General features: G+C 48.6%; 1 protein-coding gene across 1 annotated transcript in view; it reads left to right on the top strand.

The window, feature by feature from the left end:
• Nucleotides 1-14,948, top strand: part of LOC122540540 (FXYD domain-containing ion transport regulator 6-like) — a 42,796-nt gene that overhangs the window by 26,747 nt on the left and 1,101 nt on the right. Inside the window, exons 4-8 of the mRNA XM_087976338.1 lie at nucleotides 5,198-5,218; nucleotides 6,346-6,420; nucleotides 6,526-6,562; nucleotides 7,880-7,929; nucleotides 13,088-13,133. Coding sequence (XP_087832464.1) covers nucleotides 5,198-5,218; nucleotides 6,346-6,420; nucleotides 6,526-6,562; nucleotides 7,880-7,929; nucleotides 13,088-13,119 — 215 coding nt within the window. The 3' untranslated portion in view covers nucleotides 13,120-13,133. The remainder of the gene's footprint in view (nucleotides 1-5,197; nucleotides 5,219-6,345; nucleotides 6,421-6,525; nucleotides 6,563-7,879; nucleotides 7,930-13,087; nucleotides 13,134-14,948) is intronic.

The following is a 14,948-nucleotide window of genomic DNA, read 5'->3' as shown; positions in this document are numbered from 1 at the left end:
TGTGACACTGCCCTGATGAGTCCAAGAAAAAAAAGTTTTCACAGCATGCATTTTATTCAGCAATACTCAAACTAGATCCAGTTAAGGAATAGGATGCTTTCCAAATGCTGAAAGCTAGAAATCCAAAGATACATGAGCTGGGTTGAGAGGAGTGGAGGGTGTAATCGAGGAACATAGATCATTAAACTATCAGATGCAGGTACAGAAAATAATCAAGAAGGATTTGGAATGTTGGCTTTCATGTTGCAAGGCAGCTGTAAAGGGGGATAGAGTCGCTGGACAGACCACAGCAGGTCAATGCAGTGGAAAGACAAGTTGGTCCGGCTTTCTGCTGCTCTTACCCAGCCCAGGTGTCCCTGAAAAGGCCATGCTGTGTTAACTGATTCACTTGGGGCTTGCTGTGTTGAGCGGGATCCAGTTGGACTGCAGTGGATCGTCATTGCCTGGAGTACCATGAGAACACAAATAGACCAGAGGAAATAGGAACAGGGGTAGGCCATTTAGCCCCACGAGCATGCTCCACCATTCAATATCATCACGGCTGCCTCACGGCCTCTTTCCTGCATTTGCCCCATAACCCTCGATTCCCTATTGATCAACAATCTATCTTGATCAATAATATAACAAGGACTCTGGAACTCCTTGCCACAGAGAGCCATGGGGCCAAAGACTCACAAGCTTCTGAGAGAAGAAATTCCTCCTCATTTCAGTCTTAAATTGGCATCTGTTTATTCTGAGACTGTGGCCCCTGGTCCTAGACTCTCCCATGAGGGGAAACATCCTCTCAGCATTTACCCTGTCAAGCCCCTTAAGGATCCAATATATTTCAATGAGATCACCTCCCATTCTTCTCCACTCCAATGGGTAGAGTGCCAACAGGTTTAACCTTTGCTCATAAGCCAATGCCTCCATACCAGGCAGGGATCATCCTAATGAACCTTCTCTCAACTGCTTCCAATGAAATAATGTCTTTTCTTAAATAAGGGGACCAAAACTGCTCGCAGTGGTCCAGATGTGGCCGCACCAGTACCTTGTATGGCTGCAGTAAGATTTCCTGACTCTTAAACTCCAACTCCTTTGAACTAAGGGCCAACATTCCACTAGCCTTCCTGATTACCTGCTCCTGGGTGCCAGCTGTCTGTGTTTCATGTATAAAGATGAAACTTTATTGCTGGAACAGCACAGCAGGTCAGGCAGCATCCAGGGAACAGGAGATTCGACGTTTCGGGCACAGGCCCTTCTTCAGGAATGAGCAGAGAGTGTTCAGCAGGAGAAGATAAAAGGTAGGGAGGAGGGACTTGGAGGAGGGGAGTTGGAAATGTGATAGGTGGAAAGAGATCAAGGTGAGGGTGATAGGTCGGAGTAGGGTGGAGGCGGAGAGGTCAAGAAGAAGACTGCAGGTCAGGAAGGCGGTGCCGGGCTGGAAGGATCCGGCTGAGACAAGGTGGGGGGAGGGGGGATGAAGAAACTGGTGAAGTCCAAGTTCATCCCCTGCGGTTGGAGGGTTCCCAGTCGGAAGATAAGACGCTCCTCCTCCGACCGTCGGGTTGTTGTGGTTTGGCGGTGGATGAGTCCAATGACCTGCATATCCTCGGTGGAGTGGGAGGGGGAGTTGAAATGCTGTGCCACAGGTTGGTTGGGTTGGTTCGTCCGGGTGGCCCAGAGGTGCTCCCTGAATCGCTCCGCAAGTAGGCGGCCTGTCTCCCCAATATAGAGGAGGCCACACCGGCTGCAGCGGATGCAGTAGATGATGTGGGTGGAGGTGCAGGTGAATCTGTGGCGGATATGGAAGTTTCCCTTGGGGCCTTGGAGAGAAGTGAGGGGGGAGGTGTGGGCGCAAGTGTTGCACCTCCTGCGGTTGCAAGGGAAGGTGCCGGGAGTGGTGGTTGGGTCGGTGGGGGTTGTGGATCTGACAAGGGAGTCGCGGAGGGAGTGGTCTCTACGGAAAGCTGATAGGGGAGGGGAGGGAAATATATCCTTGGTGCTGGGGTCTGTTTGGAGGTGGCGGAAGTGACGGCGGATGATGCGCTGTACATGGAGATTGGTGGGGTGGTAGGTGAGGACCAGTGGGGTTCTGTCCTGGTGGCGGTTGGAGGGGCGGGGCTCAAGGGCGGAGGAGCGGGAAGTGGAGGAGATGCGGTGGAGGGCACCGTCGACCACGTCGGGGGGGAAATTGCGGTCCTTGAAGAAGGAGGCCATCTGTGTTGTACGTATTTTGAACTGGTCCTCCTGGGAGCAGATGCGGCGGAGACGAAGGAATTGGGAGAATGGGATGGCGTTTTTACAGGGGGCAGGATGGGAGGAGGTGTAGTCCAGGTAGCTGTGGGAGTCGGTAGGTTTGTAGTAGATGTCCGTGTTGATTCGGTCGCCTGAGATAGAAACAGAAAGGTCTAGGAAGGGGAGGGAGGAGTCCGAGACTGTCCAGGTGAATTTGAGGTCGGGGTGGAAGGTGTTGGTGTAGTGGATGAACTGTTCAACCTCCTCGTGGGAGCACGAGGTAGCGCCGATGCAGTCATCAATGTAGCGAAGAAAAAGATGGGGGGTGGGGCCAGTGTAGTTGCGGAAGATGGATTGTTCCACATACCCTACGAAGAGGCAGGCATAGCTGGGGCCCATGCGGGTGCCCATGGCTACTCCTTTTGTTTGGAGAAAGTGGGAGGATTGGAAAGAAAAGTTGTTCAGGGTGAGGACCAGTTCGGTCAGTCGAAGGAGGGTGTCGGTGGAAGGGTACTGGGTGGTACGGCGGGAAAGGAAGAAGCGGAGTGCTTTGAGTCCTTCGTGATGGGGGATGGAGGTGTACAGGGACTGGATGTCCATGGTGAAGATGAGGCGTTGGGGACCGGGGAAGCGGAAATCCTGGAGGAGGTGGAGGGCGTGGGTGGTGTCACGAACGTCGGTGGGGAGTTCTTGGACTAATGGGGACAGGACCGTGTCGAGGTATGCCGAGATGAGTTCGGTTGGGCAGGAGCAGGCTGAGACGATGGGTCGTCCGGGGCAGTCAGGTTTGTGGATTTTGGGCAGGAGGTAGAAACGGGCGGTGCGGGGTTGTGGGACTATGAGGTTGGAGGCGGTGGATGGGAGGTCCCCTGAGGTGATGAGGTTATGGACGGTCTGGGAGATGATGGTTTGGTGGTGGGGGGTGGGGTCATGGTCAAGGGGACGGTAGGAGGAGGTATCTGCGAGCTGGCGTTTGGCCTCAGCGGTGTAAAGGTCAGTGCGCCAAACTACTACCGCGCCTCCCTTGTCAGCTGGTTTGATGGTGAGGTTGGGGTTGGAACGGAGGGAGTGGAGGGCTGCGCGTTCCGAGGGTGAGAGGTTGGAGTGGGTGGGGGGAGTGTGGGAGTTCAGGTAGCGGTTAATATCGCGGCGGCAGTTTGCTATGAAGAGGTCGAGGGCAGGTAGGAGGCCAGCATGGGGTGTCCAGGTGGACGGGGTGTGTTGGAGGTGGGAGAAGGGGTCGTCAGAGGGTGGGCGAGGGTCTTGATTGAAGAAGAAGGCACGGAGGCGAAGGCGGCGGAAGAATTGTTCGATGTCACTCCGTGTATTGAATTCATTGACCCGAGAACGTGTGGGAACGAAGGTGAGACCTCTGCTGAGGACTGATCTTTCATCCTCAGAGAGGGGCAAGTCTGGAGGGATGGTGAACACACGGCAGGGCTGGGAGCTAGGACCTGGTGTGGTGCTGGAGCTGGATGTGGGGGCGGGGTTAGGCCTGGGGGCGGGGACAGAGGTCGGCTTGGAGGCGGAGTTGGACATGGTGATAGAGACCGGCGGGGGGGCGGGGTTAGTCGCGGTGACGGAACTCGGCCGGGGGGCGGAGTTAGGCGCGGTGGCGGAACGCGGCGGGGGGGCGGGGTTAGGCGTGGTGACGGAACGCGGCGGGGGGGGCGGAGACACATGCGGCGATGTGGTCCAAACGTAGATTGCTGACGTCACTGGGGGCGGAAGTAGCTGCGGCGACCACGCAGACAGAGACCACTCCCTCCGCGACTCCCTTGTCAGATCCACAACCCCCACCGACCCAACCTCCACTCCCGGCACCTTCCCTTGCAACCGCAGGAGGTGCAACACTTGCGCCCACACCTCCCCCCTCACTTCTCTCCAAGGCCCCAAGGGAAACTTCCATATCCGCCACAGATTCACCTGCACCTCCACCCACATCATCTACTGCATCCGCTGCAGCCGGTGTGGCCTCCTCTATATTGGGGAGACAGGCCGCCTACTTGCGGAGCGATTCAGGGAGCACCTCTGGGCCACCCGGACGAACCAACCCAACCAACCTGTGGCACAGCATTTCAACTCCCCCTCCCACTCCACCGAGGATATGCAGGTCATTGGACTCATCCACCGCCAAACCACAACAACGCGACGGTCGGAGGAGGAGCGTCTTATCTTCCGACTGGGAACCCTCCAACCGCAGGGGATGAACTTCGACTTCACCAGTTTCTTCATCCCCCCTCCCCCCACCTTGTCTCAGCCGGATCCCTCCAGCCCGGCACCGCCTTCCTGACCTGCAGTCTTCTTCTTGACCTCTCCGCCTCCACCCTACTCCGACCTATCACCCTCACCTTGACCTCTTTCCACCTATCACATTTCCAACTCCCCTCCTCCAAGTCCCTCCTCCCTACCTTTTATCTTCTCCTGCTGAACACTCTCTGCTCATTCCTGAAGAAGGGCCTGTGCCCGAAACGTCGAATCTCCTGTTCCCTGGATGCTGCCTGACCTGCTGTGCTGTTCCAGCAATAAAGTTTCAACTTTGATCTCCAGCATCTGCAGACCTCACTTTCTCCTTTCATGTATAAAGACCCCTGGTCTCTTTGTGTTGCAGCTTTCTGCAGTTTTTCTCCATTTAAATAATATTCTGCTCCTTTGTTCTCTCTTCCAAAATGAACAATTTCACATTGTCCCACGTTATCCTGTATTTGCCAACCCCTTTGCCCATTTACTTAACCTATCAAATACTACTTTAATTTTGGGCTTGTTAAGGTTCCTTTGTGATTTTGCTTTTTATTTTGTTACAATTTATTAGTTACCAGCTCATAACTAGTTAAAAACTCAACGCAGGGTTCAGAGTTGGTCCATATTTGCACCACATCTTGAGAAGAATATATTGGCCTTGGCGGGATTGTTTATTCTGGCAGCTCTGAACACATAGACTGACATTTTGTATTCTTTTCCTTGCATTCTACACCTGAAGAAAAAGATGAGTTTTATTATGGTGAGTGACTTGTTTATTTATTCCTCAGTCTGTTTAGCCAGAATGTTTGGTTCGCCGTCTTTCAGGTACTGTCCCTGCATTTTCTGCACTCGACTGGTCCCTCTGGAAGATTGCCATAACTTCTTCTTAATCAATTTTAAAATAACAGACCTTTAGTTATCTGCTTTCCCCCTTCCTTCTTAAATAATGGAACACGATTAGCAATTTTCCAACCCAGCAATTCCTGAATATTGAAAATGTTGGATGTTTGGGGTGACTGCATTTGTAATCTCCCTGTCTGCCTCTGGATTGGAAGGCACCAACTTTGTAATCGAGGATGGGAATTCTGACTGTAACTCCCAGATTGATCCTCGTTTTAAGCTAATTCCACGGATTTAACACCTTCCCATTTTATGTTGAGGTTTAGCATCCTGTAGGAAATTGAAGTTACCTTGACAGTGTTGGGAAGACGCCTTATTGTTTTTGTTCCTCCTGAGTGTGCCCACACTGTCGCGTTGTTCTGATCTGGACAGCACTGAGATTCATTAGTTAAAGGGAAATAGACAAAAAAGGGTTTTGTTTGGTAGGGCCATGGGACTAATTGAATATCTGAACTAATTAATAAGATTGCACAGACACAATGGGCAGAATGGTCTCCTTTTTCACTGCATCATTCTACACCCACAGTCACATATATTTCCCCACAGCTTTTCTCCACCTGCAACACCCCCTTTCCTGATGAAGAGCCTATGGCCAAAACGTCGACTTTCCCGCTCCTGAGACGCTGCCTGACCAGCTGGGCTTATCCAGCGCCACCCTTTTTGACCCCCCCACCCTCCCCACTTTACTGCATCTCCCACCCCGCAGTGCCTCACCCCTGCATGACCTCTCTCCCCTCCGCTCCCTCCCTCCCCACCCTCTTCTCCCTCACCCTCTTGCTATACCTGCCACTCCCTTCCCCTCGACATCCCTTCCCCATCACAGCCTCTCTCCCACACCCCCCTCCCCTCACCCTGTCTCTCCCAAATCCCTGCAATCCCTCACAGAGCCTTATCCCCTCTTCCCCCAAACCGCCTCCCCCTCCTGTCATTTAATGGGCACTCATCTGGATTGTTATAGCGTTGAGCCAGTTGTTGTTGTGTTTACAGATTATGAGACTCTGCGGATTGGAGGCCTGGTCTTTGCTGTCATACTCTTTACTCTTGGGATCCTGCTGATCTTGAGTGAGTAGGATCCGATGATGCTCACACTAATCCGGTTGTAATTCTGTGTGACACATAATCCCTCACCTTGATCCTACAATCTCATAATTCTGTCCTTCCTTGCAGGTCGGAAATGTCGTTGTAGCTTCAATCAGAAGGCCAGGTAATGGCATAGAAAGAATGGAGAGGGTTGGAGTTGAGTAAAGGGGGCACACACTCAGCCTGCCCTGAGAGGGCAGGATTCGGCTACAATCAAAATGCATCAGAACATGTCCCAAGGCAGGGACAGCAGAACACTCCCAAGGCAGGGACAGCATGGGGTTGGATGCATGATAAAGCTCCCTCCACCTCTAACCAATGGTAGTAATGGAGCATCAACATGAACTTATCTTGCATACAGGACTTTCATACAATGCAGAAATAAATCAAATACTTTGAATGAATGCATTTGATTTATTCCAACACAGTTTCACTGTGTCTGATCGTTTGCTTATGTACATGGTTGACTGTTTCCTCTCCCATGGGGAGCACAGAACAAAGGAGTACTAAAGATAAAGTCAGGACTGTCTACAGGATTGCTGTCTTTTTAGAGAGAGAGAGACGACTGGTGGTGGTTTCTCCTGATGGTCACCAGCCCTCAGGCGAGGGAATAGCTTCAGAAGGTGAACTCAGCCAGTGATGGGAATGGAAGCCACATTGTTGGCATCACTCTGTATCACCAACCAGCCATCCAGCTAACTGAGCTAACCGACTAACCCCCTGGAAACAAGCACTGCCTTAAAGCTAAAGCTGGTTTATTTGGGGGTGATGTTAGAAACATTTCTTCTGACAGAAAGCAAAGCAGAAATCTGGAGCATCCACCCACGAAATGCTGTGGATGTTGTACATGAAGGACTGAGATCTCACTGAAGATAAGAGCAGCGAGGGACAGAAGATAAAAGGACAAAACTGTCCCAATGATGTCTGATCTTGGATTAAATCAAATTCATTCATTCAAAGTATTTGATTTATTTCTGCATTGTATGAAAGTCCTGTATGGAAGATAATTTCATGTCGATGCTCCATTATTACCATTGGCTAGAGGTAGAGGGAGCTTTACCATGCTGTCCCTGTCTTGGGAGTGTTTGATGGGAACAGTGTAGAAAGGACTTTGCCCTGTATATAACCCTGTGCAATCCCACTCCTGTGAATTTTTGATGGGGATGGCGTAGAGAGAGCTTGATTCTCTGTCGAACCACGTGCTGAAGAGTGGGAGTGCTGAATTTGACAACTTCACAAATGCAACAAATAAATATATTTTATAAAACGCAATGAATCTAGGAACAGCAGAACATGTCCCAAGACAGGGACAGCAGAACACTCCCAAGGCAGGGGCAGCATGGGGTTGGATGCATGATAAAGCTCCCTCCACCTCTAGCCAATGGAAGTAATGAAGTTAGAGTGTTCTAACAGCTTTTTGCATTCCTTTCCTTTCCTTTAGATCTCCCAGTGATGAGGAGGCCCAAGCAGAAACCCTGATCACCAACAAAGGTGAGACAGACATACCTGGAGGAGACAGTATGGTGCAGTAATTATTGTCCTTTGATTCATCAGAAGATATGTGTTTAAATCCCACTCCAACACTCAATGGCCATGGAAGTTGCATTTGTAAGCAACCAATCAGGCTGAGTGCTAAGCAGTAACTTCTTCCCTCACCTACCAATGGCAGGGGAGAGATTCCTGGCCAGCCAATGTTATAGAACATAGAACATTACAGCGCAGTACAGGCCCTTCAGCCCTCAATGTTGCACCGACCTGTCATACCAATCTGAAGCCCATCTAACCTACGCTGTTCCATGTACGTTCATATGCTTGACCAATGACGACTTAAATGTACTTAAAGTTGGTGAATCTACTACTATTGCAGGCAAAGCATTCCATGCCCTTACTACTCTCTGAGTAAAGAAACTATCTCTGGCATCTGTCCTATATATATCACCCTATGTCTCTATTAAGTCACCTCTCAACCTTCTTCTCTCCAACGAAAACAGCCTCAAGTCCCTCAGCCTTTCCTCGTAAGACTTTCCCTCCATACCAGCCAAAATCCTAGTAAATCTCCTCTGAACCCTTTCCAAAGCTTCCACATCCTTCTTATAATGTGGTGACCAGAACTGTACGCAATATTCCAAGTGCGGCTGCACCAGAGTTTTGTACAGCTGTAGCATAACCTCATGGTTCCGGAACTCGATCCCTCTATAATAAAAGCTAAAACACTGTATGCCTTCTTAACAACCCTGTCAACCTGGGTGGCAACTTTCAAGGATCTGTGTACATGGACACAGAGATCTCTCTGCTCATCTACACTACCAAGAATCTTACCATTAGCCCAGTACTTTGCATTCCGGTTACTCCGACCAAAGTGAATCACCTCACACTTGTCTGCATTAAACTCCATTTGCCACCTCTCAGCCCAGCTCTGCAGCTTATCTATGTCTCTCTGTAACTTACAACATCCTTCATCACTATCCACAATTCCACCGATCTTAGTGTCGTCTGCGAATTGACTAACCTACCCTTCTACGCCCTCATCCAGGTCGTTTATAAAAATGACGAACAGCAGTGGACCCAACACCGACCCTTGTGGTACACCACTGGTAACGGACTCCAGGATGAACATTTCCCATCAACCACCACCCTCTGTCTTCTTTCAGCAAGCCAATTATTGATCCAATCTGCTATATCTCCCACAATCCCATCCCTCCGCATTTTGTATAGTAGCCTACTGTGGGGAACCTTATCGAACGCCTTGCTGAAATCCATATACACCACATCAACCGGTTTACTCTCATCTACCTGTTTGGTCACCTTCACAAAGAACTCAATAAGGTTTGTGAGGCACGACCTACACTTCACAAAACCGTGCTGACTATCCCTAATCAAATTATTATTTTCTGGATGATTATAAATCCTATCTCTTATAACCTTTTCCAACACTTTACCAACAACTGAAGTAAGGTTCACTGGTCTATAATTACCAGGGTTGTCTCTACTCCCTTCTTGAACCGGGGAACCACATTTGCTATCCTCCAGTCTTCTGGCACTATTCCTGTAGACAATGATGATTTAAAGATCAATGCCAATGTTCGGCAATCTCCTCCCTGGCTTCCCAGAGGATCCTAGGATAAATCCCATCCGGCCAGGGGATTTATCTATTTTCAAACTCTGCAGGATTTCTAATACCTCTTCCTTGTGAACCTCAATCCCACCCCCAGTCTAGTAGCCTGTATCTCAGTATTCTCCTCAACAACAATGTCATCTTCTAGAGTGAATACTGTCGAAAAATATTCATTTAGCGCTTCCCCTATCTCCTCTGACTCCACACACAACTTCCCACTACTATCCTTGATTGGCCCTAATCTTACTCTCGTCATTCTGTTATTCCTTAAATACCTATAGAAAGCGTTAGGGTTTACCCTGATCCTATCCACCCACAACTTCTAATGTCTCCTCCTGGCTCTTCTGAGCTCTCTCTTTAGGTCTTTCCTGGCTACCTTGTAACCCTCAACCTTCACATCTCATCCAAACATAAGCCTTCTTCTTTCTCTTGACCAGAGATTCCACTTCCTTCGTAAACCATGGCTCCCACGCTCTACAGCTTCCTCCCTGCCTGACAGGTACATACTTATCTAGGACGCACAGGAGCTTTTCCTTGAATAAGCTCCACATTTCTAATGTGCCCATCTCCTGCAGTTTCCTTCCCCATCCTGTGCTTCCTAAACCTTGCCTAATCGCATCGTAATTGCCTTTCCCCCAGCTGTAACTCTTGCCCAGTGGTGTACACCTATCCCTTTCTATCACTGAAGTAAACATAACAGAATTGTGATCACTATCACCAAAGTGCTCACCTACTTCCAAGTCTAACACCTGGCCGGGCTCATTACCCAGTACCAAATCTAATGTGCCTTCGCCCCTTGTTGGCCTGTCTACATACTGTGTCAGGAAGCCCTCCTGCACACACTGGACAAAGACTGACCCATCTATAGTACTCATACTATAGTGTTCCCAGTCAATATTTGGAAAGTTGAAATCCCCCATGACAACTACCCTGTCTCTTTCACTCCAATCGAGAATCGTCTTTGCTATCCTTTCCTCTACATCTCTGGAACTATTCGGATGCCCCAAACATCCTTTCTGCAACTATGATACTGTCCTTGACCAACAATACCACACCTCCCCCTCTTTTACCATCTTCTCTGAGGTTGGAGCCTTCCCCTCAATACCCACAGCTCCAGACTCCGAGGTGCATGGGAAATGTGCCATTCTGTTCTTTGCCAGATCTAAGCAGCAGTTCCACCACGTGATGTGCCCTCTGCAGAAATGAAGCTCTGAGCATGAGCGTGCCAGAGATTCATTCGCCACACAGCGGAAAGGTTTTTAACATTTGACAAAGAGAAGTTGATTGGTGTCCCAAAGAGACTGTCATTTTCTTTAAGTTTGTCCAATATTTTTAACGGGAAGGCTTTGCTCTGGTTGGAGCTTTGTCCTTCTGAGTCATGAATCCTTGCAGTGATCTCCTAACACACGTGAATCTTGATTGTACTCTGGCAGCTGCCACTACACAACAACAGCTTGCATTTGTGTAGCATCTTTGACATAGCAAAACCTTCCATAGGACCGATTCTCAAACAGAAATTGACATGAAGTGACATAAGGAGCTGTTGGAACAGCTGACCAAAAGCTCGGTACTTCGTTTTAAAGAAGGTCAGGATTGGAGACATTTAGGGATAGAATTCTAAAGCTGAGGTAAAAAGCAGCTGAGGAATAAGATTGCTAATAGCAAAGTGATTAAATTCATGAATGCGCAAGGAACCAGAGGACTACTGGCCATTCAGCCCTTCGCACCATCACACGCTCTTCAAATGCACATCATTACCTTGAGCCAATCTCCTGTCTTTCTTCATAGCTTTGCACAGTATTTTTATACATATAGTCATCAAATGCCATTGAGAGGCAGTGCATTCCATTTTGAAACACAGGAGAACTCGAGAGCCCATTGTTTCCCCACTCCTGATGGCCACAAGAGGGAGTTCCAAATGGAAAATCACTGGGTACTCCAGCCTTATTTCTGCCAGGCCTCACATACGCCATTTTCCGTCTTTGTCCCTCCTTTAGAAGTTAACAAAGCTGGATTTTTTTTTTGGCTTGTTATGGGTGAGCATTTATTGGGCTAGCATTTATTACTCTTGAGCTGAGTGGCTTGCTCATCTATTTCAGGGGACAGTTAAGAATCAGCCAAATTGGTGTGGGTCTGGAGTCATGTATAATTGTAGGGCAGGAGGAGGTTACAATAATCTCATTTGAGACTGGCAGACAAGGACATAGAACATTGAACATTACAGTACAGTACAGGCCCTTCGGCCCTCAATGTTGTGCTGACCTGTGGAACCAATCTGAAGCCCATCTATCCTACACTATCCCATTTTCATCCATATGCCTATCCAATGACTATTTACATGCCCTTTAAGTTGACGAGTTTACTACTGTTGCAGGCAGGGTGTTCCATGCCTCTACTACTCTTTGAGTAAAGAAACTACCTCTGACATCTGAACTATATCTATCACCCCTCAATTTAAAGCTATGTCCCCTCGTGCTAGCCATCACCATCTGAGGAAAAAGGCTTTCACTGTCCACCCTATCTGACCCTCTGATTATCTTAAATGTCTCAATTAAGTCACCTCTCAACTTTCTCTCGAACGAAAACAGCCTCGAGTCCCTCAGTCTTTCCTCATAAGACCTTCCCTCAGGCAACATCCTAGTAAATTTCCTCTGAATCCTTTCCAAAGCTTCCACATCCTTCCTATAATGCGATGGCCAGAACTATACACAATACACCAAGTGCGGCTGCACCAGAGTTTTGTACAACTGCAACATGACCTCGTGGCTCCGAAACTCAATCCCTCTACCAATAAAAACTAACACACCGTATGCCTTCTTAACAACCCTATCAACCTGGGTGGCAACTTTCAGGGATCTATGTACGTGGACACCAAGATCTCTCTGCTCATCTGCACGACCAAGAAACTTACCGTTAGCCCAGTACTGTTTATTCCTGTTGCTCCTTCCAAAGTGAATCACCTCACACTTTTCCACATGAAACTCAATTTGCCACCTCTCAGCCCAGCGCTGCAGCTTATCTATGTCCCTCTGTAACCTGCAACATTCTTTGGCACTGTCCACAACTCCACCAACCTTAGTGTCATCCACAAATTTACTAACTCATCCTTCAACGCCCTCATCCAGGTTATTTATAAAAATGACAAACAGCAGTGGCCCCAAAACAGATTCTGGCAGTACACCACTAGTAACTGAGCCCCAGGATGAACATTTCCATTAACCACCACCCTCTGTCTTCTTTCAGCTAGCCAATGTCTGGTCCAGACCGCTAAATCACCCTCAAACCCATGCCTCTGTATTTTGTGCAATAGCCTACTGTGGGGAACCTTATGAGTATTGTCCAACATCTGCCTTCAAACATGGTCTGAGTATTCACTTGGATTGAAGAATGCATATTGAGCCGGGGAGGAATGGGGTGGATTGGAATATCAATGGAATATGGTTGCAGAGTTTATATAGTTCTCTTGCCCCCATCCCCGACAGCATTATGATGGTGCCACATTAACATTTGTTGTATCTCTCTCTTTGTTCACAGCAACAGAAGCAGCAGCCAAAGTGGAGAACTGATGAGTACCAAACATGTAAGACTTACACTCTGCTCAAGCACCTGACCATCCAGTGTTGCCTTTGGGTGCCACCTTGCCCCGGTTTCTGTGCCACTGTTCACAGCAAAGTACCTGATCTAGCATGACCCTGATTCTCTGGACAATCTGCAAATCAGAGGGTTGGGTGAGAGGGGATGAGGTGTGGGGGGGGGGGGGGGGCTGGTGGTTGCAGAAGATGCAAGCTGAGGTGGGGGAAGGTGGAGACCAAATGGAATGAGGAGAGGGAAGCAACCCAGAGGACACTGTCGGAGCACCATCTTTCAGAGGGGATATTAAACATGATGCCAATATCTGCCCTCTTCGCTGGATGCAGTGGTTAGCACTGCTGCCTCAAAACGCCAGGGACCCAGGTTCGATTCCAGCCTCTGGTGACTGTGTGGAGTTTGTACACTCTCCCAGTGGCAGCGTGAGTTTCCTTTGGATGCTCCAGTTTCCTCCAATAGTTCAAAAATCTATAGGTTAGGTGGATTGGCTATGCAAATATTGGCCTCCTCCTCTGCCAAATCAAATTCACCTGCCAATTGGAGAACAAACGCCTCATCTTCCACCTTGGGGCCCTTCAAACACACGGCATCAACATCGACTTCACCAGTTTCCAAATGTCCCCTCTCTCCACCTCATTCTAGGTCCAATCTTCCAACTCAGCACCACCCTCTTGACTTGTCCTACCTGTCCATCTTCCTGCCCACCTATCCATTCCACACTCTCCACTGACCAATCACAATTACTCCCCACCTGCATCCACCTATCACCATCTCACCCACCTCCCACCCCCATCCCCATTCTCTATTTATCTCTCAGCCCCCACCCCCACACCCACCCCCCTCATATTCCTGATAAAGGGCTTATGCCCAAAACGTTGACTGTCCTGCTCCTCGGATGCTGCCTGACCTGATGTGCTTTTCCAGCACCATTCTTTTTGACTCTGACCTCTCCAACATCTGCAGTCCTCACTTGCTCTTGCATGCTAAATTACCCCATAGTGTCCAGAGATGTATAGGGTAGGTGGGTTAGCCATGGGAAGTCTGGGGTTAAGGGGATATGGTGCGGAGTGTAGGTGTGGATAGATTGTTCTTCAGAGGGTCAGTCCAGACTCAATGGGCCAAACGGTCTCTATCTGCACCGTAGGGATTCTATAACACAGCATGGTTCAGAAAATGAAGCAAAGCAGGAAATGTGTTTGTTATCTTAGATATCCTCAGCTTTAGTACGATGTATAAACTCGTATTCATGAGCTCAGCAGGAGTAGCAGAAGAGAAACATTTTCACCCAGAGAGTGGCGAGACTCTAACTCTGCAACAGGGGGGGACATTGATGTCAAACATAAAGAGATTAGAAAGTAATGAGGAAGAAGGGCAGAGGTTACATGGATAGATTCGATACAATGAATTTGCAGCATTAAGACTGACCAATGATCTGTTTCCATGTTGTAAATTCTACCTAATTAATCATTGAAAAAAATGAGAACAAATCAGTCTCCCTTTCCCAGTATAAACTGACCACAAGTTGACACAGGGCACTGTACTGTCCAAGTACAGACTGTGAAAGGGCCATTTACCCAATAACAGAGACCCACTGGAAATACAATAACACTACAGCTCAGCAAGAGAGACACTGAAGGATAGTGAGGGAAAACAGTGAAAATAATTCACAAAACTAATGCCTCATATAATCACCCCCTTTTGTATCTGTTAGCTCCTGATTACTCGATGATTTTCAAACACACAATTGCCATGTTTCTTTCTGATAAACAATGTATTTATTTGATGAGATGATGTAGTTGTCTGGGTC

The sequence above is a fragment of the Chiloscyllium plagiosum genome, unplaced genomic scaffold (genome assembly GCF_037043375.1).
Source record: "Chiloscyllium plagiosum isolate Xiang-an unplaced genomic scaffold, Cpla_swu_hap1 HiC_scaffold_29, whole genome shotgun sequence".
Lineage (NCBI taxonomy): Eukaryota > Metazoa > Chordata > Chondrichthyes > Orectolobiformes > Hemiscylliidae > Chiloscyllium > Chiloscyllium plagiosum.
This window is presented reverse-complemented; position numbering and strand designations above follow the sequence as displayed.